The following is a 25,865-nucleotide window of genomic DNA, read 5'->3' as shown; positions in this document are numbered from 1 at the left end:
TACACATGTAAAACTTTTTTTTTCTTTTTTGCGGGCAATGAGGGTTAAGTGACTTGCCCAGGGTCACACAGCTGGTGTCAAGTATCTGAGGCTGGATTTGAACTCAGGTCCTTCTGAATCCAGGTCTGGTGCTCTATCCACTGTGCCACCTAGCTGCCCCCATACACATGTATAACTTATATTGAATTACTTGCATTTTTTTTTTTGGTGGGGCAATGAGGGTTAAGTGACTTGCCCAGGGTCACACAGCTAGTAAGTGTCAGGTGTCTGAGGCCAGATTTGAACTCAGGTCCTCCTGAATCCACGGCCAGTGCTTTATCCACTGCACCACCTAGCTGGTCCCGAATTGCTTGCGTTCTTAAGGGGAGGGGATGGGAAGGAAGAGAATTTGGAAGACAAAGTTTTAAAATCAACGTTAAGATTGTTTTTACATTTACTTGGGGAAAAAATAAAATTCCAAATAAAAAAATCAATGATACTATTGGCCATTTTGGTAGTTCTCAGATGGGGTGGGTACTTGGTTCTGCTGGGTGCTGGTTCAGGTCCTCACTCTCATCCTAGAGTAGCACTTCACTGTGGGCTAACTCAGGGCTATCAGACCTAGGAGACACTATCATCAAGGATCCTCTCTTTAGACAAGGGCCCTGTGACTCCAGGGAGTCAGCTCTCTCCACTGCTGGGTTCTGTTCAATCCATTTCCAATGAAACTAGAGCTTCACTGATTTTTCAGTTATTTGACTCCATAACCATGGCATTATCATAGCACCCAATCAGTCGAAAAAAATCTGTTTCTACCCCATGCCTGATTATTGCAAGTACTCCCCACTTCAGTTCACACTGCTGTCATTGGTTCTTCTTAATCACAGACCTGATCACATCACTATTCTACTCAGTAAACTTCAATGACTCCCTATTACCTCGAGGAACAAATATAAACTCAACCTTATCCCAACCTCTCTCACAGCCTCATTACACATTATTCCTTCCCACACTCTCACTGGGATCTATTCAAAATGGCCTCCTCACTCATAGACTCCCTATCCCTTCTCTGGGCCTTTACAATGGCATAAAATATATTAGAACATACTCCCAACTCTACTCCAACTCTCTCTTCCTTACAGCTCAAGCAGTCTTCCAATTCTTAACCTTGGGTCTCTGAACTTGGCTTTCAATATTTGATAACTGTACTTCAATAGAATTGGTTTCCTTTGTAATGCTATGTAGTTTATGCATTTATTTTTTTTGTTTTTTGTTTTTGGGGTTTTTTTGCAGGCAATGGGGGTTAAGTGACTTGCCCAGGGTCACACAGCTAGTAAGTGTTAAGTGTCTGAGGCCGGATTTGGACTCAGGTACTCCTGACTCTAGGGCCGGTGCTCTATCCACTGTGCCACCTAGCTGACCCCTACTTTATGCATTTAAAAACATTTATTCCAAGAAAAAGTCCACAGGCTTCCCCAGACTGCCACAGGGGTCCAGCACACAAAAAATGTGTGAAACCACTGGCCGGCCTAGAGCCTTCCTTTTCCAGCATCACATTTCACCAATCTAGCTGACCTGGGTGAATGCCCTACTTCAAGTGTGAGCCCTCTGGGGGGGGGGGGGCTTTGCATCCCCAGGTTCTATTAGAGTACCTTAGCAGGCCTTTAATGTTTAACTGAACATTGCAAATCCTACTATGTGAGCCCCATTTATTACCAAAGTAGAAGCCCCATGGAACTTAGGGGAGATTTCCAGTCAAGTCCTAAGCCTCAATAGTTCATGGTGGTCATGGTGCTGATGGAACTTAACCACCCTGCAAAGGGCAGTTGGACCAAGGTGAACAGAATGAGACTATGCTTCATTCTGGTAGTTCATTAAGCCACAGCTAGATGCTATAGTGGATAGAGCTTTGGCCTTAGTCAGGAAGACCTGAATTCAAATCTAGCTGCAGGGGGGCAGCTAGGTGGCACAGTGGATAGAGCACCGGCTCTGGAGTCAGGAGTACCTGAGTTCAAATCCGGCCTCAGACACATAACACTTACTAGCTGTGTGACCCTGGGCAAGTCACTTAACCCCAATTGCTTCACTAAAAAAAAGAAAAAAAAATCTAGCTGCAGACACTTCATGCTGTATGACCCTGGGAAAGTCATGTAACCTGTCTGCCTCAGTTTCCTCAAGGGGAAAATGGGGTTACTATGACAGCATGTGAGAATTAGAGTGCCACCCCTGGCTGAGAAAGACATTGTGAGAACCAGGGCAGCTTCACCCTGAGGAGAAAGCATGTGACTAGCGTCCAGAATTTACATCTATTCATAGAACTGCCTGAAAGTCATGTCAGTCAATGCTACCAGCCAATTAGCTTGGAGCTGCATGTGGGGATCTCGCCTGGGTGGCCCGAAGGGAGCTTCTGCTCGGGAGTATGGGAGATCTGTCTTTCCGTTGGAGGTGTTGGTAGGAGTAGCAGGTGCAGGGAGCTAGGGTCTTTCCTTCTGAACTCCACGTGTTCTCTTTACTAACCCCTATTATACTTGAATAAATGCTTAATGCCCTAAAGACTGGTGCTATGAGTTATCTAATTTAAGGCGACCACTCGTTAGATTTTTTTTTTTTGGTAGGGCAATGGGGGGTTAAGTGACTTGCCCAGGGTCACACAGCTAGTGAGTGTCAAGTGTCTGAGGCTGGATTTGAACTCAGGTCCTCCTGAATCCAAGGCCAGTGCTTTATCCACTGTGCCACCTAGCTGCCCCCCACTCATTAGATTTTAATCATAGTAATTAGATTTTAAACTTCACAAGCATCTACCTTCCAGGGTTGTTGTGAGGATGGAATGAGAAAAAGTTTGTCAAGTGCTTGGCATAGTGTCTGGTGAATAGCAGAAACTTAATAGTTTATTGAGCCCTTGTGCTTGCTGCAGCTAAATAGTACTCACATGCATTCGCCTGCATGCTATATCCTTTTCCATATGGGCTTCCTTATCTGTCTCCCTCTAATACTAAGTTTGGGATAACACGCACAGTCTCCCTTGGCCAAACAGCAGCTTCCCTATTTTTCATCTAAAAACTTTATTTAAAATATTGAACCTGAAAAATAATCAAACTGCCAGCCCTTTGCAAAGCACCTGAAGAGTCAGCAACTTCACATGCCAAATCAAGGTGGAATGGGAATGTCGGTCGTCTCCCCCAGCCAATGCCAAAGGTCTACTGACCTGCTGAAAACTCTGGGAAGACTCCCTGGTCCAGGATTCAATTTTTAGGGAAGGTGCCCATGCAGAGCAGAGTCCTGGAATATGAGACATCAGCTGCTTGGGGAAAATGAAGGATGGGGACAGTTTGCTCTTCCGAAAGTCCATGATCCCTAAAGGAGGTAAGGAGCCCAGCTTGGGGCTCTAACTCTTCTTGGGTTCCATGATCTGCCGGATATAATTGACAACATTGCTGTGGAGCTGGGATACAGTGGCAGAAAATGTCTCTTTGGCTAGGGCGTGGGCCACCTCACTACCACTCATCATAGAATGGTAGAGTGGGAGGGTATACTTCTGTTTTCCCTGTAGTGAGCAAAAAAATGACAAGCAGTCAGATATCACTCATCCCTCCAACCCTACCTTCCCGTTGTAGACTTGTGTCCTGCCCCAAGAGACAAATGTACACTATGTAGGAAATAAGAGTACCAGGAAGAGGAGCTATCATCTGGCTAGCTGGCTGACAGGTCCTTTAATTCTAGCATTCTCTGTGGCTCTGCCCAATCCAAGTGAGATCATTAACAAGAAGACACAAATGGGGGGTAGGGAGGAGGGTCCAGATACAACAGAACTCTACATACAGTGGGAAAAAATTTACAAGTCAAAAGCATACCTTTCATTTGTCCTAACTATGGGGTAACTAAAATAACATTTAATAAATTTAATAAAAATTTAATTTAAAAATTTGAAGAAACCTTCAAAGGTCAATGAGTCCATCTCCCTAGGTCCGCACAGTTGTCCAGCTCCCTGGCTCGGATGAATGAGGAATCTGAAGACTGTTAATCTTGGAGTCTCTGGGCTCCCCACCACCCTGCAAGGGTTTTCCTCATAGGATGATCTTATTCCCAGTCTTGGACAACCTCTAGCCATAGTGCTTCCCTAGGGAGTGTAAAGCCATCTTCGGTCCTTAGCACTTTTCTCTTTGGAGACTTCCATGTTCTTCCCAGGGGTCAGTGAGGCCTGCCCATTTCCCCCTAGTCTTTACAACTGATTTGTAAGGAGCTATAGGAGTCCATAAATGCCCTTCTTTCCCTAATGGGAACTTCCCACGTTTTATGTCATAATAACTATTATTACTTCACAATAAAGTCTGTTAATCAGCAGTACCCTCCAGGGCATCTTCTTTTAAAGGAAGACTATAGACTTAGTTCAACTCAGACCAACAGGGATCTAATTCTACACTTTAAGGTGAACTATATGATTGCCCCACAAGCGTCTGAGCAACAGGAGAGAGGAAGGCATTGAAGGGAGGAGCCCTTGGGAATTCACTCACCTGACTCTGCAGGAACTCCTTTACTTTCTTGAAATCGGCCTGGTAGTCATTTTTGATGACTATGTGACTCCAGCGCAAGCGCAGCTCGGCATTTTGGGCATTTGAGATCTTGGGGTATGTCTCTCCCATTTCTTTCACATTCCCTAGAAAGAGATAGGGGATGTGAGAGTTGTCCGTCACTCAACCATAAGATATAAGCTCTGCAAAACTGCAAAGAAATTTCTCCAAAGGTATCCTGGAGCTGATCTCAGGCCTTCTAAGAAAGTAACTTGAGGCAGACTGAGTGGGTCACTGACACAGCCACCACTTGATTATGCATATTTCTTAATCAAAGGCAATACCTTCTTTTTGTCTCTCATATTCAATTTCATTGGAAGGTATTCTGTTAGGTGGAGATACAAAAGTGAAAATGAAAAATACCCTGCCTTTAATAAGCTTAACTTCTATTCAATTGGGAGTAGGGAGAATACAGTATTTGCAGACAAATTAAAAACAAGATAAATTTGAGGAAGCAAAGAAAACTAACAACTTGGGTTCTGAAAGAGGCTTTGAGTAGACAACTAAATTGAGTTATTCAAAGGCTATGGAATATAAAAGGCTGAGATGAGAAAGGATAGAAAGTGACATGTGCCAGGTAGGTCTAACAGCCTTGACTACCACCTTTCCCTAGCTACTGGTAGAGGAAGTCCATGGTTCTAAGCCCAAGACACCTTGCAACCTCAGCTTGGCCCTTTGTGGCTTTGAGAAGCGGGAGGGAGAGGAAGACACTGAGCCCTTCATCTCCTCAGCAGCTATTGTTAAAGACCTAGAAAAGTGTTCTTGTCACCAAAATACCTGACACTGTCAAATATTCACCATTAGAAACCAATATGATTTCATTAACAGAAATTATACTAAAAAAGATGCATTGTTCTCTGGATAGTGGGAAATAACTCAGGGCTGATATTTGGTTAATGTATGAGTAGTGACAAGACAAAAGGAGGATGGGGGGTGGTATTCAAGAGCAGAGGTTAAAAGGGACAGTTCAACTGGTAACCATATGGTTAAGATTGTGAAGGGAAGGGGCAGCTAAGTGGCACAGTGGATAGAGCATCAGCCCTGGAGTCAGGAGTACCTGAGTTCAAATCTGGCCTCAGACATTTGACACTTACTAGCTGTGTGACCCTGGGCAAGTCACTTAACCCCAATTGCCTCAACAAAAAAAACCCAAAACAAAACAAAACAACAAAAAACCCCAAGATTGTGAAGGGAAGAAAGTGAGGCTAGAGCAGGGATAATAAATTGGGAGAATAAGATACAATGGAATGTATAATGTACAGGGAATAGAAGTCATGGTGAGAATAGAGATGAGGTTTAAGCAGAATGAGGCAGAGAGTAAGAGATAGAATAGGAAATTAAAATAAAAGAAAGGAAATCTCAAATTCCAAGATGATAGAGGTAGTAGTAATGGTAATAAGATAAGTGACAGGAAGAGTTAAGATGTGTCCATCTCTGTAGATTGAAGTGAAAATACAGGGCATGGGAGTTAAAGAAGCTGATATCCTGGGCGATTAGAGTATTCAAAGGGATGCTAACATCTATACTGAGTTTCTAGTATGAAGGCAAGGGTTGGAGTTGAGAACAACACTGGCAGTCAGGTATTGAACTCTGAGAAAGAAAGGAAATTGACCTCAGACTACAAAGACAGACCTAAACCAGGTGCTATAGATGGAATGAATCTCAAACAAGGAGTTTTTCAGTGATAATAGCAAAAGGATAGCTTAGAATTATTACCAATTCTAGACTGTGAGAAAGGCTGTACTGAGAACAGCCAAGGAGACAGACAAGGAAGGATTATGTAGAAACTGGGAAGAATTCTAGGATGAAAGGGAGTTCATTAACACTTGGGGACTCCACAGGGCACAATCAAACAGAATGGTGGCAAGGAGGTTGACTATTGAGGGGCAGAGCTGAGGTTGATATGGGTAAGAAAATACAGGGAGGGAACAGCAACTTTGAGACATACAAAACTTGTAGATGGAAGAAAAAGAACCAGTTGACTGGGAACCCTAACCTTTAGAATCCTTTAATAACTAAGGGTGGTATCAGTATGGGGGCATCAGCATCAGCTTCCAAGGCTGGTCACTCTAGAAACAAGGGAGCTATCTGTTTGAGCACCTGGGGTGGTAAATAACTGGTATTCTGGTCCCCAGGCCAGACTGAGGCCTCATACTTGGTAGCCAAGCTGTAGCCTCTTTCCACAGCGAGAGAATGAGGCACTCTGTATGAATCCTCAGAAGCCTTGAAGGTCAGGATCTAACAGATCTATTCAGAATTTAAGATTGCTATGATCCCTTTTAGTAACAACCTTCTAGGGGCTCTGGAAGCTGGGCCACACCCAAACATTCCAGCCTAATCTCTATAGGGGGCCCTCTACCAAATTCTTCTAAATCTGAACTCCAACCAAGTTAATCATGTTCTCTGCTACAACTAAGATAACTTTGTTACTCAGCTCGCTACTCTCTCCACTGTCAATGTCAAAGTTTTTGCAAAAGTTACTGATGTGATCTCATAGTCATTCTTTACTTCAAAATCACTAAAAACAAAACAAAAAACTCCACCATTTCTATACAACCTGCTTTATATACTTGCACTCAACCTTAGCATCTATATATCTGTATAATGTTAATGTTTTATGGTTTGTTTTTTTTCAAATACATGTGTTTATTTGCCAAGTGTGACTTAATTGATCACATCGCCTTCCTCTGGTTCTTCCTGCATTAGCAAACACAGAGCTCTGAACTATGGAATCACTGTGGTGATTAAACCACCCATTTTCCTTACCAGGAGGTAGAGGGGATTTCTGTAGGATTTTATCCAGGAAGTAGACCAGTTGGTAGGTCTTCCAGGTAGAGATATCCACAGCAGCAATAGCATCTAGGTCTAGCTTCTCGGCAGCCCAAAGCTGGGCCAGCTCCTCAGCGGGTTTCATAAGTGAGTCACCAGGAGAAAGGTCAGGTAGGTAGGGGGGCCATCCTGGTGTGTTCAGCCACCTATCAAATTCAAAGCCTGTATGGTGGAAGTAAGAGGAGGCATTAACAAGGGACCCAGTCATTCCCTTCAAATCTCTAACCTCCAGTTGTGCCTAGAGCAAGCTTCTAGCCATCCCCTCAAGCCTGGCCTCCAGCTTCCGTCTATTTCAAACTCTCACCAGAGAGAGCAGACTACATGTAACTGCCCAGCTCTCTCTTTTTTTTCTCTCACTCTTTCATGCAGTCCTGGACCAGAAGCCCTCAGTGGACAGAGGACTTTGCTTTGGAGGAGCATTTGATGCTGCTTCCCAGCAGCTAAGTGTCCCTGGCCCCTTATTTCCCTCTGCTTTGGCTCCTCTGAAGTCGCAGCAGCCTTACACCTGACTAGCAGCTGAAGGAGCTAAGCAAAGTGGTGGGAGGAGGGATGGTGACCGCTTTCCCACTGCACAGTTCCGGCTCATTAAAGTCCCACCACACCAAGGCTGGTAGGGATGGGGACACATTTTTAAGGACCAGAAATCTCAATCATAATGGCACAGCTTCCTTTCTCTCCTCTTAAGGTAGAGACAATTTCCAGGTGAGTCACTGTAGGCACTGGGATGTCCTCTTGCTCAGAAGCTTGTTTTATGGGTTAATTTCCTTTCAACTTCAAGGGTCAGAACTGCTGTCAGCAACACAGTTACTTAAGCCTTAGCATGATGGTCATGTGCCCAGGTGCTGGAAAGGAATAGAGAGTGAGAGACCAAGAGAAAAGAACTGTGAACGAGCCATGGATCACAGACCAAAATGGAATCAAGGGAGGCCATTAGGGCCCAAGTAAAGCCTTGGGGTTTTATTCTCTGAAGTGCCACTTACTAGGTAATTTGTACTCATTTACTTTTTCCTGGTTCTCCCAAATGAAAACAGTCAATAATCCTCTTTCCCTGTCCTGGTTCCTCCAAGTGATCTATGGGCCAGGGCCTTACCTGGTATAGAATCTACTCTCTTTTTCTTCAGTTCAGGGAAATATTCCAAGTAGAATTCCAGAAAATCATCAGCCAAGATGCTCTGGAATTTAAATTCATTGACAAAGGCCTGTAATAAGGGAAATGTCTGGTCAGTTAGGATCACTGGATCAACCTAGGAAGTGGTCATCAGATACGTGTCCACCCCTGATCATCTCCTCACATCTCTATGCCTCCTCTACTTAAGCTGCCCCACCTACATGCTCCTCTTTCTCCTCTTCTCCACCAGGGGTTAACTATACCTTGAGGAAGTTGTCAAACTTGTCCTGGTCTCCCACCAGGTGGGCCAGGTAAGAGACAAAGCAGAACCCTTTCTCATATGGGGTTTCATTGTAGGTATCATCAGGATCAACACCTGGCAGAAGAGAAAGTACCCAAGGTTTTACTTTTTCATAATCATAAGTCCTCATCCTTGTGCTCTATTTTCCGAACCAGGAAGATTAAAATATAGTTTCCCCTACAAAGAATGAACAAGAGATTTCCCCAGATGATCTACTTCAGCCCATCTCAAATTCATTTATTTGTTTGTTTTTTTAGTGAGGCAATTGGGGTTAAGTGACTTGCCCAGGGTCACACAGCTAGTAAGTGTTAAGTGTCTGAGGCCGAATTTGAACTCAAGTACTCCTGACTCCACGGCTGGTGCTCTATCCACTGCGCCACCTAGCTGCCCCGTCAAATTCATTTAAAGAAGGGTTCTTAGCCTGGTGTCCACAAACTTAAAAAAAATATTCTGCTAACAATTTCAAGATAACTTTTTGTTTGTTTGTTTCCTTTTTTGTTTTGTTTTTTGTGGGGCAATGGGGGTTAAGTGACTTGCCCAAGGTCACACAGCTAGTAAGCGTCAAGTGTCTGAGGCCAGATTTGAACTCAGGAACTCTTGAAGCCGGTGCTTTATCCACTGTGCCACCTAGCCGCCCCTCAAGATAACTTTTTAAGAATCCTATGCATATTATTTTATGCTTTAAACAATTATTCTGAGAAGGGGGATATGGCACAAAAAGGGTTTCAGGATCCCAGTTTCAAAAGAATCTTTAAAGGATCATTAACCATAGGTTACTCTAATGAACAAGGCAAAGGACAAAGCCTCCACAGAAACCGGCAGGTTTCCTCATTACACTATAAAATTATTTGCTAGAGATAAGAAAAAGACTTTTCTTAACATTTGGAAAAGGGAAGGATACCTTATAACCTCTCTGAGACTCTGGTCAACCCCCTATCCATACAACCATTTTCAAGACAACTTATCTTTAAGTCTATTCTAGGCTAAGATAAGATTTCATCCAACTCCACAGTCAACAAGATCAAAGAAAAGATGGACTTCAACTATAGCAAAAAGGTTTGGGATTTATATTGGAAACAGGACTCAGCCCCTCATTTTAAGTAATATTACACCAATTTTCAGAGTGAGTCAGAGCCAAGCCCTATCTATGCTGGCTGTGACTCCTCTCCGGGGCCCACCGAATTTCAGGAAGGTTTCACTTCACTTCTGACTCCCCAGACCTCTTCTCCACAGCCTTGTCCTCACTCCAGTTCTGGAACCATGTTCAAATCAACTCTGCCATTTTGCCCCGAACAATCAACTCCCCCATGGCCTGCTTGCACTTGCCGGACCATCCCAGAACAGGGTGCTCCTCGAGGGCCACCACTCCCCTTGGGGACATCTCTATTTAACCAAAGGTCCTAGAGGATGGCACTTTCTTTACTTTCGATTTTATATCCATAGCACTTGGTAGAGTGCTGAGCACATACCAAGTGCTTAATAAATGCTTTAACTTTCATCCACTCATCACAGTGATTCGTAGAGGCAGGTAACATTGGACTATCTTAGTTTTAGAAGGCCCCCCTCCTCTGAAGAAGCCCCTTACAATGAGATATCACACAGAGGCACCTTCTCTCTTTCTTTTGTGGGGGAGTGAGGGTTAAGTGACTTGCCCAGGGTCACACGGCTAGTAAGTGTCCCGTGTCTGAGGCCAGATTTGAACTCAGGTCCTCCTGAATCCAGGGATGGTGCTTTATCTACTGCACCACCCAGCTGCCCCCAAGAGGCGCCTTCTCTCTGACCTGGCTCAATCTTCACTCGGAGTTTGTTCAGTGGGTGGTCCTCTCCAGTGATGTCCATGTGCTGCCGAAGGAGCGCCCTCCCCGTGGCAGCTTCTAGGCAGGTGTAAGCAGCACCTAGGGAAAAAATAAAATCGCTGACAAGTGGGGCTGCTCAGAGGAGCCACCTCTCTGTACTGGAGGAGGCTCTGCAGCCCTCTTGTGGCCATCTGTAAGCAGGGCAGTGGCTGGACAGCCAGCCAGCCACCTCTTTGGGCCTGTAGGCTACTTTTAGGATCAAACATAAATTCCTCTGTTAGGCATTCGAAGGCCCACACAACCCAGCCCTGCCTGTATTCTTGGTCTTCTTATCCATTCCTTCCTTCTAGTCATTCTATCATGTAGCCAACCTGGCCTATTTGCCATTCCTCCCAGGGCACCCTAAGTTTTCGCTGGCTGTCCTCTGTCTTCCCAAGGTTCCACTTCAGGCCCTCTGCCTTGTAGAATCCTTGACTACTTCAAGACTACTCAGAAGGTACCTTCTGCAGGCCTTCCTGGTACCCCTGTGCCCCAAACTGCTAGTTGCCTTCCCTCCCACCTACTCTGTCCACCTTTTAGGTATACCTCCTGTCTCCTGTTCCTTGAAAACCAAGACTGTTTCTCGATTTTTGTGTCCCCAGCATTCTGCACACTGCTTGGCACATAGTAAATGCTCAGTGGGTGACTGATAAGCACTGCTGGGGAAGTGTCACACAGTTTACAGCTTTGAGTCTTTGGTTAACTTGTAACACATAACTAGACATATAAAATACCACTGGCCTAATGCTAACTGAACTGACTTAAAAATACAGAATAAATGTTTGTATTGAGGACCTTTAAAATTATTATTATTATTTTGGTGAGGCAATTGGGGTTAAGTGACTTGCCCAGGGTCACATAGCCAGATTTGAACTCAGGTCCTCCTGACTTTAGGACCAGTGCTCTATCCACTGTGCCACCTAGCCACCCATGACCTTTATAATTATGCTATGTTTTCACACATCCTTGTTGTCTTCCCTATTAGAACGTACGCTCGGGGGCAGCTAAATGGCACAGTGGTAAAGCACCAGCCCTGGATTCAGGAAGACCTGAGTTCAAATCTGGCCTCCAACACTTGACACACTTACTAGCTGTGTGACTCTGGGCAAGTCACTTAACCCTCATTGCCCGCAAAAAAAAAAGAGAGAGAGAAAAAGAAAAAAGAAAGAATGTATGCTCCTTGTGAGGATTGTTGTTTAATTTGCGGTATCTTTAGTCCAATGTCTGCCACACAGAAGGTACTAGTGTATACTTGATGGATGCACATTTATAGAAAGTCACGTTAAAAAGCATCCTTCATAAAAATTAGAGCACTAATGCATTATTGGTAGATTTGTGAATTGATCCAACCATTCTGTAGAGCAATTTGGAACTATGCCCAAAGGACCATAAAATTGTGCATACCCTTTGATTCATCAATTCCACTACTGGGTCTACATCCAAAAGAGATCATAAAAAAAGGAAAAGGACCCACATACACAAAAATATTTATAGCTGCTCTCTTTGTGGTGGCAAAGAATTGGAAATTAAGGGGATGCCCATCAATTAGGGAATGGCTGAACAAGCAGGTTTCAGAGAAACCTGGAAGGACTTACACGAATTGATGCTGAGTGAAATGAGCAGACCCAAGAGAACATTGCACACAGTGTCAACAACACTGTGTGATGATCAACTGTGATGATCAACTGTGATAGACTTAACTCTTCTCAGCAATACAATGATCCAAGGTAATTCCAAAGAACTCATGATGGAAAATGCTTTTCACATCCAGAAAAAAGAACTGTGGAATGTGGATGCAGATTGAATTATACTGTATCTACTTTTTTTTTCTTTTTTGAAGTTTTTCCCTTGTGCTGTAACTTTTCTCTCACAACATGACTAATGCAGAAACATGTTTAATGAGATTGCACATATATAAACTACAGGGGATTGCTTTCTGTCTTGGGGAGGGGGGAAGGGCAAAGAGGAAGGGAGAAAAATTTGGAACCAGAAATCTTATAAAAACAGTTGTCGAAAACTAGCTTTACATGTAACTGGAAAATAAAGAAAATACTCTTATGGCTAAAAAAAGCATCCTTTATAATGTCTTAGGCAGCTGTCTACCATAGCAACCCTTGGTCCTGGCTCTGCTCATTTTATATCCCTAGTGCCTAGTACAGTGCCTGGCATACATTAGGCACTTAATAAATGCTGATAGCCACAGGCTTAGCTAAGACATAGCCCCTCACTCTCATAGACCTTATAGCCTGGGAGGAGAATGATCCTAATACACAATAATAGATGATTTGGGGTTAGAAATGTACACAATGAATTGCTCTGAGGTCCCAGGGAGGAGACTGTTACTGAACAGGGAAAATTCTTCACTGGCCCAGGTCTGATGCCTTCTTTTTCAAGAAGCCTTCCTTGATTCCCCCAGGTTTAAAGAGATTTCTCCCTCAAATTTTCTTGAAGCAATTTGTCTTGAACTCCCTCATCTTCTCCCTATAACTTTCTCCCTTATATTGTACTCTCTAGTTGTGTCTATGTGGTATCCCTTGTCCCCAAAGAGATTATAAACTTCTAAAGGGAAGGACTGCCTTATTTCTTCTTTGTACTTCCCTAGCACAATGTCTTGTACATTGCAGGCATTCAGTAAGCATCTGTGAACGTAATCTTGTAAAAACCACCCTTTTGTTGGCCGCAAAAGCTGAAGGAACAGGGCATTTGGAGGTTGGCTCACCAAAAAGGATAGTGGAGATTCTCCTTTGAGCATACATAGTGAAACCCTCATTCAGCCAGAACTCGCCCCAGTTGGCATTGGTGACCAGATTTCCAAACCAGCTGTGAGAGATCTCATGGATGATAACATCTGCCAAGGAACGGTCCCCAGCCAACAGACATGGAGTAACAAAAGTCAGGCAGGGGTTCTCCATGCCCCCAAAGGGAAAAGATGGTGGCATGAAGAGCAAGTCATATCTGTAAAAAGAAAAAAGAGGTTACTGAGAGGTCTTGGCTCCCCAAGGCCAAGCTGGGTTTCATTTTGCTGAATGCTTCAAAATACTACATGAGCTCACCCTCGAAGAGCTAGTGTGATCAAATGAACACAGGACTAGAAGTGAGGTTAGAAAGGTTGGGTCCTTCTCCTGGATGTGAAGTCCTTGAACTTTTCCTGTGCTGACCTTGCATTCATCTCAGAGGGGGAGACTAGCCCTTCAGCTTCCTTCCAACCAAAGGCAGGATGTGGATGTATTGGGGAAAAATAACACTTCTCTTTCAGGCAGACTTGGGGTTTTTAAGGTCAAATCAATGAACCCTCTAATTAACAGGGGCTGCTGAATTCTGAAGATACCAGAGTGTAAAAATGGAGTTTGGATTGACTCGGGCATTTCCTCCAGATAGGGAGGGATGACTAGCCAAGACCTGGGCTTAGAGCAGGAAGGAAGAGAGAATGAAGAGAAGCAACAAAATGTTTCTCAAGAGTATGGGTAAAGAGGGTAACTGGAGACACTCAGCTTGAAACAAAGATGTTAGAGCCAATGTGACACTGCACCTTCCCCAAACATAGGGTCCAAAAAGTTTTTCTCCTGTTGCCAGAAATTCTTCTATCACACCATTGTACTCTTCCTTGGCAGCTTCGATCAAGCAGGGCTCAGACCACACACGACTCCTAATGAAAGAAGAGCAGACAAGCCAGTTGTCAAGGCAGCCTCATTTTAAGGCCCCTGCAGAGACTCAAGGCTATAATAGAGGTAGGGACAAATGTGCTAGAAGGCCTTATTAGTGACAGCAAGAGGGGACAGGGGCTTCCAGCATGGGCCAGACACATTACCGGTAGTTGAGTGGCAGGCCAACAGAGCACAATGTAGGCACCCAAGAGTGCCACACCAAGGCACAAAACAACCGCAGAGCTGCATCAAGGTCCTGAACCCACAGGGCTGAATTTAGAAGAGCCTTGCAAGACTTTCTCATGGGGCTAGGAAAGGTGTTTACTGCATATAGTGGCCACCCACTAATGTGGTAATTCTAGATTGAGGAAGGGTGGAAGACAGGGAGGAGAAATGACAGAAGAAAAACTGGGGAGAAGACAGGATGAGGGCAGAAGGGTCATGATCACTTCATTTATTCCTCTCCAAACCCTATGGTGGCAGCACCATCAGCTAATTTTTGTTTTTTTTTTGTTTTTGCAGGGCAATGAGGGTTAAGTGACTTGCCCAGGGTCACACAGCTAGTTAAGTGTCTGAAGCTGGATTTGAACTCAGGTCCTCCTGAATCCAAGGCCAGTGCTTTATCCACTGCGCCACCTAGCTGCCCCCACCATCAGCTAATTTTTAAATGTTGCCTTGAAAACTCCTGACTTCAGAATTCTGGGGCTCCAGGGTACTTTTTCCCCAAGACAGGTCAATGCTTCAGGAAATAAGTTCTGGGCTTCATGCTGTAGACCAATGGTTAATTAGTAGAGATTATTTTGTGGAGCACCAAATTACCAGCTTCCTTTGCATATATTCCACAAAGCAACTCTATGGTACTTCAGTTTATTTACAGCTATTTGAGGGTCTGAAAGAATCTGGAGCAGAGACTGAACAAGGCATTTCCTAGGCAGAGGACAAGACACTTGTGTATCAAAGGAAAGGCTTAAAATTATGCTGCCAGCCATAGGTTCCTGCCCCAAGGGCTTTGAGTCTTCAACGAAATACAAAATAAGTACCTCTTTTTAAAAAGAGTGGCATTTTCTAACATTAAAACTATGGGTACTGGGGCAGCTAGGTGGCGCAGTGGATAACTGGCCCTGGATTCAGGAGGACCTGAGTTCAAATCCGGCCTCAGACACTTTACACACTTACTAGCTGTGTGACCCTGGGAAAGTCACTTAACCCCCATTGCCTCACCAAAAAACAAAACAAAACCAAAAAAACTATGGGTATTTATAGTTTACTGCCCCCTCTGCAAAGTGATCCTCATTGCTTCTCAGGTCCTAAGTTGGGCCCCAGCTCCTAGCACTGACCATGATCATACTCTCAAAAAGACAGCACACCCAAATGGATCTTGCATTTCAATGTCTGAACCCCTTCTAACAATATGGATCATTTCATCCATGACTGGCCATTAAGTTCAACACAGGGAGTCCACACAACATGCTGGGAGCCTTTCTCCCTTTCTCCTAACATTTCAGAGGTATGGTGGAGCACTTTGGCTACCCTACCCACTTATTAGCCTTATTTCTTGTCATATGATGAAACCACCTTCTCTTCCTATCATAAAATTTCTTAATAACATCTTTTATTCCTTTTCTTTGGGCATTCCTCAGTGGTTATAGGAGGTCATATCCTAGTCTTATCTACCACGGGCCTTCTCCATGCCTTTTGTAAATGCTTGTTGAACTAATTTTTAAAATCATTTAGTTTTTTTAAAAATTCTGGTCTTAACATAAACTAAGATGAGCACTTGTACAAGTATACTTTCTATAAATGGAAAAATGGAATTGTAAATGAAACTGAAAATTACTATTACATGAAGCTTGCTTTTCTTTTTAAAAGTATATTAATAGGGAGCAGCTAGGTGGCGCAGTGGATAGAGCACCAGCCCTGGAGTCAGGAGGACCTGAGTTCAAATATGGCCTCAGACACTTGACACTTACTAGCTGTGTGACCCTAGGCAAGTCACTTAACCCCAATTGCCTCACCAAAAAAACCCCTTAAAAAACCAAAAGTATATTAATAAATCCAACATGTAAATTTTAAAGCTATCTTGTTTGTGATTTTTTCTGGCCTTCTGTTCTCTTCTATGCATAAAAAAAAAATGCCTCAATGATCGTCTTTTTTCTTTCTTTTTGGTCTCTCCCCTTTGTCCTGGCTAACCCTTAGGAAGGGAAGGAAAGAAGGAGAGAAAGGGAGAGGGGAGGGAGGGAGGGAAGAGAGAGAAAGAGAAAGCGAGAGAGAAAGAGAAAACGAGAGAGAGAGAAAGAAAGAGAACAAGTACGTACTGTAGCGATTAGAATGATGCCACCTGCTGGAGACTTACTGTAGGAAAGCTCCAACATGAGGAGCAGGACCATGCGGCTTTTCTTGGGCATCAGAAAGTGAGATTGCCTTGTGGGAGGAAGAAGCGGGGAGGCTGGTGCTCTGACTCTCTCTTTCCTGAGGACTCTGGTGGAGAAGGCAGCTAGAAATGCACTCTCCCTTTAATAGATAGATGAATCTAAGCCTTTCTCTCTTTACCAAATTCTTATTCTCCTTAATAAATGCTTAAAAGTCTAACTCTTGGGGGGTGGGTAGGTGGCGCAGTGGATAAAGCACCGGCCCTGGATTCAGGAGTACCTGAGTTCAAATCCGGCCTCAGACACTTGACACTTACTAGCTGTGTGACCCTGGGCAAGTCACTTAACCCCCATTGCCCCACAAAAAACAAACAAACAAAAAGTCTAACTCTTGCTAAAGCTTATAATTTATTGGCGACCACTCATTAGATATTTTAGACAGTATAGCTAGAATTTTAGCCCCTTACAGTACCATTTGAATTATCCTTAGGAGATATCTGTGGCCATGAAACCAAATTATCTAGCCCACTAAGAAATTCTCCATACCCATGTAGTAAAGGTTGGGCTATGTTAACCTGGATTCCATATGGGTTGATTAGTGTTGTCATTTATTACACATATGAAAATTGCCATAAGGAAGTAAATAATGAATCAGAGGTTGTTCTGATGGTAGGTGGGGGAGAGAGAAAGGGGACTGATTCCCCATTAGGAGCTCCTTCCAGCGGGGCAGCTAGGTGGCAGAGTGGATAAAGCACCAGCCCTGAATTCAGGAAGACCTGAGTTCAAATCCGGCCTCAGACACTTGATGCTTACTAGCTATGTGACCCTGGGCAAGTCACTTAACCCCCACTGCCCCACCAAAAAAAACCCCAAAAAACCACAACAACAAAAAAGAGCTCCTTCCAAATAACCCAAGTGTAAATTCTCTAAAATGACACACAGCTCCTCATTCTTTGATTACCTGATTTCCTATTACAAAGATGAACCTTACAATGAGTGGGGTGGACTATTTTTCTAGACTGAGCTACTCTGATTCTGAGTTGATTTATTAGGAGCTAACTATAATGGAATCCCTATTAATCATTCCATATTACAGCCTAGCAACTGAGATCTATGCAACATCTTATCAGATTGAGGTTTGAGCTTAATAATGCCAAATCTACCCAAGAAAATCCTCCCAGGAGCTAAAAGCTAAGGCCAGAGATAAAGGAAAGAATTACAGCTAAGAAGACTATAACCATTCAATCACCCAACTTTTGCTCCTTTCCAGTCAGAGGGGAGATTTGAAAAAAATGTTACCAGTAAAATCTGGACTCTTGGCTTTAGTTATTCTCACAGAAACTTTATAGATTCCACTAAATCTAACCAACAATGTAGAGAAACCTTTGGTATTGAGGGTTTGTGTCCATGTATGACATTTTTTCTTGGCAGGAAGTTGAAAGAAGGCCTTACTCTCTCTTACTTTTCTCCAAATAGCAAAATGAAACCCAAATGGACTTGGATACTAATCCAAGGGACTGTGGGGAACACTATTGTAGTCATCTCCAAATAAACTACTCAGAATCAAAGTGGCTCAATCTTGAAAGATGTCTGCCTCACCCATTGGAAGCAACAAGCAAGAAGACAGTTAAAGAACAACTGAAAATAGGATAGGATTATGAAAACTTTGAGATAAATTTGGCTATATTGGGAGGGAGGGGGGATTCAGAGGGCAATGGGTTTATTTAATGGGCCAAATTGTTACCCCAAACTTCTGAGGCATGACACCTACTTGCCCACTTTCTGGCATAGGCAACATATTTTCAAATCCAAATATTAATGGAACTAGAAGGAACACAGTTCCTGTGACTTTCCTGCTAGAGAAAGGAAGACCCCAGATTGTCCCAAGAGCTATCTCCATGAAATTCAGTGAATGTCAAATATTCACTTATTTGCCTCTCTGTGTCAGTTCAACCCTGCCTCCACGGTCTCAGTCACCTACCTGGGTCCAACTTCAGCAGAAACCAGATCTCCAACAGCCAGAGCTACCAGGTAGGAAGGGATGGGATGACTCATTCGGAAGAAGAACTGATTCGGGCCTTGTTTTTCCCATGTGGTGGCACTCATCACTGCTGTGAAGCCATCTGGCACCTGGCAAGAGAATAGAAGTTGGGTTGTGGCTGCAGAGAGGCCAGAGTTTGGAAATTAACCCAGAACAAAGTGAGATTTGGGGCTAAATTTCTGAGATTTGGAGTGAGGTTTACATGCATTTCTGTTAGAAAGATACTTCTCTCTCACTCACTCACACACACACACACACACACAGACACGCTCGCGTGCATGCATGCGACTTGGGAACAGAAATGAATATTTTAATAAGAACTCCTATTGGAGAGAAATTACATTAAGCATTTAATATTAGAGCTTATCAGTTTAAATATGATCACATTGCTCTGAAATGAAGTTATTCTAATCTCAAGAGTAGATGTTTCTTACCTCAACGAGGGCAGAGTATTTGCTTTTCACTGCAGGAGTGTCGAAGCAGGGAAAGAAGGCACGGTTGAGGACAGCCTGACCCTGGGTATAGACGAAGGGTTTCTTCTTCCCTGCTGTCTGCTCTGGAGTTAGCCAGCAAACCTGAGAGAATAAACATATTTTAGGAGAGCCCCTACTGGGCTCTACTGGGGCACTTTGCAGCCAGAAGGCTAAGTAGGAAGAATGATAGAGAAAAGGAATTAGTTGGCATTGGGAGTCTCAGATAATTGTCAAGACCTCAATGCAATCAGTCTGATCACATTAAGAACATTCCTCCCAAGTAGATCAATGGAAAAAAACTAGAAAAAGAGAATCAGAAACAATGGGATTCAATAAACCAAAAAATGTAAGCAACATAGGAAAGTAACTTCTTATTTGACTAAAACTGCTGGGAAAACTGGAAAAATAGGTTTATACTACCACCTTGTCTCATATTTCATGTATATTTTATTTTTTGTTTGTTTGTTTTTTGGCCAGGCAATGAGAGATAAGTGACTTGCCCAGGGTCACACAGCTAGTAAGTTTCAAGTGTCTGAGGCTGGATTTGAACTCAGGTCCTCCCGAATCCAGGGCCGGGCTTTATCCACTGAGCTACCTAGCTGCCCCCTTCACATACATTTTTTTTTTTTTAATTGAGGCAATTGGGGTTAAGTAACTTGCCCAGGGTTACACAGCTAGTAAGTGTTAAGTGTCTGAGGCCGGATCTGAACTCAGGTACTCCTGACTCCAGGGCCGGTGCTCTATCCACTGTGCCACCTAGCTGCCCCCCTTCATATACATTTTAAACGGCCACATGGTATTAAAACTAAAGATAATGCTATAAAAAATAAGAAGAGGGGGCATTATACCATAGGCTTATACCAAAAGGAGGCATTTATGGAATGTAATGAGTACAGAGAAGCATGGAAAGATCTATATGAACTAATAACAGCATGAAGTAAACAGAGCCAGGCACATGTACACATTAAAAAATTAAAAAGTGAGTGTTATAATATTATAAAGACCAAGCATAGAATTTAAAAAGAGGTATCAGGGGCAGCTAGGTGGCTTAACACTTACTAACTGTGTGACCCTGGGCAAGTCACTTAACCCCAACTGCATCACCAAAACCAAAACAAAACAAAACAAAAAAGAAGATTCCCAATCCACTGCTTTGGGGTGGGAGGTCCACAAATGTTGCATATTGCACATGTTTTTGGATTCCTTTGATGCACTGATCAATTATATCTTCTAAAAAAAATACTATATGGGATGGCTCTCGGGGAATGGCATGGGGAGGGATAGTGGGCAAACTATGGTTGCATAAAAAAAGACATTAATGAGAGAGAGCAAGAGAGAGTGAGAGAGAGAGAGAGAGAGAGTGTTAGAGGATGCATTTCCCTCTCATACTCTTAATTTGCTTTGGAATCTATTAAGATATTACCTCCATTTTGCAGGGTGTTTCACTTTCAGGAATGTATTTCTCTTCTTATCCCTATAGGGTGTTTCAGGAAATCTCCATGCTAGTTTCTTACCTTACCCACTGGTTTGTAATCTTACCTTTCCCACAATGAAAGTTTCCAAAAACCTATAAATGTTGAGATTTTCTTATTACCAAAACCAAACTACAACAAAAAAAACCTATAGTTTCCAGAAGCCCTGGAATTTGGCCTGGTGTCAAAATATTTGGAAGTATAGGCTACAGACTTACAGCATCTGATATTCAAGAAGCATCTTAGAGGACCCCTATCCATATCTGAACTTATTCCATCCCTAAATGGTCATAGAAACTTCAAAGACCTCTAGTGAGGAAGAACTCACTATATGTCCACTAACTTCACTTTTGGACAGTTCTATTATGAAGTTTTCCTTTTCATTTAGCTGAAATCTGCCTTCTGGAGTTAAGCAGGACAAATAAATCTCTTTTCCCCAAAACAGACCTTCAAATACTTGAAGAAAACTATCACGATCTCCACTAAGTCTTCTGTTCTCCAGGCCTATTACCTCTAGTCCTTCCACTAATCCTAGTAGGGTGCAACTGGTCCCTAGTCCCATCTTATCCTAGTTATCCTTCCTCTATGTCTTCCCTAAAAGGTGGCACCCGGAACTGAACAATGTTCTAAAGGCTTGGTTTAACCAGAGGGTCAAACAGGGCTTACATCTGTTCCAGCAGAACTAACACTTCCCCTTTTCTAGACACTACTCCCTTCTTAGTCTGGTCTGATTTAAATGGCTTTTTTGGTTGCCTTATCACTCTGCTAATTTATACTGATCTTTTTCACATGAGATTTGCTCTTATTCTTTCATCCCACTCTTCTACTTGAGATGTTTTTGGATTCTGATTCAATTGTGATCTAGTAATTAGCATGTACTTACCATCCCTAAAATTCATTTGCCCTCTTTTTAAGTAATTATTTTTTGTAAGAGTCATTGGTTAAATGTTTCTTATTCCATTCTCAGTGTCCTTCACATGTACACCAACCAAAAAAAAAAATCAACTGCCTAATACATACTCTACCTTTATCTATAGCAAAAACAGGATGGATTAAAACAAATCTCGAAATTGTGAGGGAAGTAGCTCAACACCGAGAACAGTGGAGTAGAGATAAAACAGAGGTGGATTGGAGGAGTTAGAAGGCTTTATGGAAGTAGTGAACAGTGGGAAAAACCTTTAAAAAGAGAAACATAAGGATTGGCAAAAAGGTAAAGCCAAATAGGGAAACCATCAGGCATAAGGGGTTCAAACAAGGGGAAACAAAAAGAAGGCAAGCTTGAGTAGAAAAGTGGGTTCACAAGAGCAGTAGCTGTGGTTGGACAGCACAGTACATGGAATAAAACAATCTATGCTCAGAATTTCTCTATCATTTTTATTTTTTTTTAGTGAGGCAATTGGGGTTAAGTGACTTGCCCAGGGTCACACAGCTAGTAAGTGTGTCAAGTGTCTGAGGCCGGATTTGAACTCAGGTACTCCTGACTCCAGAGCCGGTGCTCTATCCACTGGGCCACCTAGCTGCCTCCTCTCTATCATTTTTAAACTGTATGGCCAAAAATGGACCATAATATTCCAGATGTGGTTGGACCAGGGAAGAGTAGAATTAGACTAACACTTCCCTCATTTCTGACAGGTTGAGGGTGATGGCAGTGGGAGGGGTTGGAAAATTGATCTGGGGAGGCCATCTGAGGCCTGTTTAATTCTCTCTGCAAAGTATACAGCAGAGCTCTTTGCAATTAAACTTATAATAGTTATTCCATAACAATGACTTTTATTTTGGAGGCCACTTACAGTTAGGAAGTTCAAGAACATTACTGAATGTACAGCATCTATATTTCACCACTTTACCTCAATCTGATTGTCCTAGTGTTACCAGTGTCCCTTGTTTTGTAGTAAGTCATATTTTGGATATGTGCTAGTAGTTTTTCTTAAGGACTTGAACAAAGCTCAATCTCACTGTTGGGTGTGGCATCTGCCCTTTGATCAATTATAAAGTTTGGAAGGAACCAAAGCCAGATAAAAGTAGCTTAATTACAGTCGAGCTGGGAAGAAAAGAATGTTAACAGCCAGCCTTTGGCCCGTCTCAAGGGTTATCTAACAGCAAAATGAGCAGATATTCCACAAGCAGGGAAGGCTACCTGGGGTGGGGAGCGGTTGGACCGTTACCCTAAAGGCAGGCGCGCCCTCTCCCAAGGCTTCGATCTCTTCCAAACTCCCTCCCCAACAAGGCGGGCCGCCATCAGCCCACGCTGGGCTCCTGGGTTTGCTTGGTCGCACAGGCCAAATGACAGCTTGCTCCTCGGTAGGTGCTGGCCAGGTCAAAAAGCCTAAGTTAAAAGGCCAGTGCGGCCACCAATAAGCATTGATTAGGCGCCTAGCCAGCCCCTGCCCTCAAGGAGAGCCTCCCATCTAACGGGGGAGACAACATGCAAACGCATCTATGTGGGGCAAACTGCGTGCAGGATAAACAGTTAAGTAAAGGAAGGCAAGCTGGGGGTGGTGGGGGTGGCGGGAGCTCGGGGGTCGGTGGGGGCCCGGGGCGGGCAGTCACGAGGAGCGGGAGGGTGTGGCGACCGGCGACAGGAAACGCCGAGCCGAATTTAGCCGGCCGGCCAAGGCAGGGGAAGGGAGGGGAAGGCGGCCCCGGAGGAAGGGGAAGGGAGAGAAGCCGCCGCCACCGCCGCCACCGCCCGGGCGGCCGCACTCACCCCAGGGCCCTCGCCGACGCGGTAGGTGAGCAGCAGCTGGAAGCGCTCCCCGGGGCGGCAGGGCTGCGGGAAGGCCACGCTCAGCGCCTGCCCGTAGTGGGCAAAGGGGTGCGTCTGGAAGGGCACGGGCTCCTCGGGCGGCTCCCCGGAGCCGGGACGCTCCCGCCGCAGCGCCGCCGCCGTCACCTCGAGGCACGGGTGCGAGTCTAGGCGCACCTCGGAGGCGCCCTCGGGCCCCAGGCAGCGCAGCTCCAGCGCCGCCGTACCGCTGAGGCCGCGGCTGCCGGGGCCCGGGCCCGGCGGCCCGAACTCCACCCGCAGCGTCAGGTGCAGGTGCAGCAGTTCGAAGGCGCGGAAGTTGGAGGCCGAGGCCACGTCCGGGGCCCGGGCCGAGTGCAGCGGCCGCCGCGCCGCGCTGCCCGTCGCAGATCCGCTACACGCCATCGTCCCAACCGACCCACCGGCTGTCTCCAACCGACTGCCCACCTCAGCAGCCTCCGCCTCCCCAACCGCGAGGACGCCGGGGGCTGGGTCGCCTTCCGGGCCACGCCCCCAGAGTGGCTCGCCGGTTGCCGGACCACGCCCCCCGCGGGAGCAGCCACAGCCACGGCCCGAGAGGGGCGGAGGCCACGCCTCCACAGGCGTGACTACAGTTCTGAGGCCACGCCTTCTCTCGTTCCGTTGTCAGGCCATGCCCCTTCCCCTCCTGGACTCCTAGTCTTTTCCGCGCCCAAGAATCTTTTCCATAGTTGAGGCTACTTCCCTATCTCACTTTGTGAAGGTACATAAACTGGGTGTTATCAGTTTCATCAGCATGACACAATTCGACTTAAAAGCAAACACTATAAAACAAGATGAACTACAAATAATTTCAACTATAAAACAAGAATGAATGAAATGTCAATCAGTTTGATAATTCGGTTTAACGGCAAACACTGTGATAAAATTATATGATTCAAAAGGAGTTTGTCAAGAACAAGGATGCCCAGATCTTTACAAGATAGGGACTTATTATCCTGGGGAAAGAAGTCAGTAGATGCTATCTGGCTTCAGTTTGGAGTCCAGTTGAAGGGCATTTTGATCTTATTTATCCAGGGTTTCAGAAAATTCTTTTGGATAAAAAGGCAGTTCCATCAAATTCAGGTGATTGATATAGTCATCATAACACTCCTTATCCACTGGCTCCTTTCAGCTTATAAACATACCTACCTGGGCATCCTACACCAATCAACTAGCATTTCAATGCCTTCCCTTGCTATCATTACTACTTTTCTCCCCTCTTACAGCCAAAAGTCCTAGAAAAACTTGTCTACAATCATTGCCTTGACTTTCTCACCTCCCATGCACTTCTCTAGTGGTTGTCTATCTCAACTCGAAAAGGAAATCTAACCAAAGTTACCAATGATATCATAGCAGCTAAATGGGGTGGCCTTTTCTCAGTTCTTAACCTTCTTGACCTCTGAAGCTTTTAGCATATTGACCACTCTCCCCCGCCCTAGACCAGGAGTTCTTAATTTCTTTTGTCATGGTCCTTTTGGGCTATTTTATGAAGCCTTTGGACCCCTCTGTAGTTTCAAATGCATAGAGTAAAATTCATAGGAAAACCAATTAAACCAATTATATTATAATGCAGTTATCCAAAAATATTTTTTTAATGAGTACATGGATCCCAAGTTAAGAACCCCTGTTCTACAATTCCAAAAGACTCATGAAGGAAAATGTTCTCCACATCTAGAGACAGAACTGATGGAGTCTGAATACAGATCAAAGCATACATTTTCACTTTTTTGGGTCTTTTTTGTTGTTGTTTTTCCTTTTGTTCTGTTTCTTTCACAACATGACTAATGTGGAAATATGTTTTATGTTATTGCACACGTATAACCTATATCAGATATCAGATTGTTTGCCTTCTTGGGAAGGGGGAGAGGAGAGAGGGAGAAAAATTTGGAATTCAAAATCATTCAAAAAATGAATGTTGAAAATTGTCTTTACATGTAATTGGGAAAAAATACTAGTAAAAAAAACCCCTGTTCTAGATATTTCATGACACTTGTAAAGAATTAATTGTTATTTGAGGTTAGGGTAGTCACAATGCACGGAGGTAAACAGGGCGCAAAGCTTGTACATCTGTGATCTACATAATGTTATCATCCCAATCATGGATCCTTCTATTCTGCTTGCAATTAGTGATTGAATAAGCTTGAGTGTAAAAGCAGCTTCTGCCCATCTTATGGAAGCTGTTATCTCTTTCAATCTGTTCAATTCCTTTGACATTATAGAAACAGAGTTGGTAACTATTCCAATAAAAGGCTCCTCTCCTTTTCCAAAATGCCATTTATTAAATTTCCTTCATAGAAGAGGTTATTTGCTATAGCACTAATAGCAGGGTGAAAACTGTACTGAATTCTCAGTAGAATTGCTTTGTGACCCATTAAGCAAAGCCAGTCAAAGAGAGTCTGTTCCAACCCACTATCATGAGCACTTTCAGAACCCTGAATTGTAGGAGGTAGCTGCATAGGGTCTCCATCAAGAACTAGCT

General features: G+C 44.0%; 1 protein-coding gene across 2 annotated transcripts; it reads right to left on the bottom strand.

Moving 5' to 3' along the window:
• Positions 1-3,024: 3,024 nt before the first annotated feature.
• LOC122725743 (arginyl aminopeptidase) lies at positions 3,025-23,834 on the bottom strand. 2 transcript variants are annotated; one of them, XM_043963007.1, is made up of 11 exons: positions 22,757-22,831; positions 19,109-19,249; positions 18,615-18,763; positions 14,150-14,266; positions 13,340-13,575; positions 10,567-10,680; positions 8,748-8,860; positions 8,467-8,575; positions 7,314-7,538; positions 4,491-4,633; positions 3,025-3,523 (listed from the first exon to the last, which is right to left on the bottom strand). In XM_043963007.1, exons 3-11 carry the CDS (start codon positions 18,737-18,739, stop codon positions 3,365-3,367), a joined length of 1,341 nt encoding a protein of 446 aa, XP_043818942.1. In that variant the 5' UTR covers positions 18,740-18,763; positions 19,109-19,249; positions 22,757-22,831; the 3' UTR covers positions 3,025-3,364. The 2 variants fall into 2 exon arrangements, with proteins under 2 accessions (XP_043818942.1, XP_043818941.1); XM_043963006.1 differs by lacking the exons at positions 3,025-3,523; positions 4,491-4,633; positions 22,757-22,831 and adding an exon at positions 23,327-23,834 and having other exon boundaries at positions 7,399-8,218.
• Between the last annotated feature and the right edge of the window lie 2,031 nt (positions 23,835-25,865).

The sequence above is a fragment of the Dromiciops gliroides genome, chromosome 4 (assembly GCF_019393635.1).
Source record: "Dromiciops gliroides isolate mDroGli1 chromosome 4, mDroGli1.pri, whole genome shotgun sequence".
In the NCBI taxonomy this organism is placed as follows: domain Eukaryota; kingdom Metazoa; phylum Chordata; class Mammalia; order Microbiotheria; family Microbiotheriidae; genus Dromiciops; species Dromiciops gliroides.
Note: the sequence above shows the minus strand (reverse complement) of the source record. Positions and strands in the feature narration are given on the sequence as shown.

Excerpts from the sequence above, each read along its gene's own strand:
- LOC122725743 (XM_043963006.1), bottom strand. The coding sequence starts at position 23,770 with ATGGCGTGTAGCGGATCTGCGACGGGCAGCGCGGCGCGGCGGCCGCTG. Across the intron at positions 13,576-14,149 it reads GGACCCTATGTTTGGGGAAG|ATATGACTTGCTCTTCATGC; the intron begins GTGCAGTGTCAC and ends TTCTTTTTACAG. Across the intron at positions 8,219-8,466 it reads GAGAGTAGATTCTATACCAG|CACCTGGGCACATGACCATC; the intron begins GTAAGGCCCTGG and ends ATTCCTTTCCAG.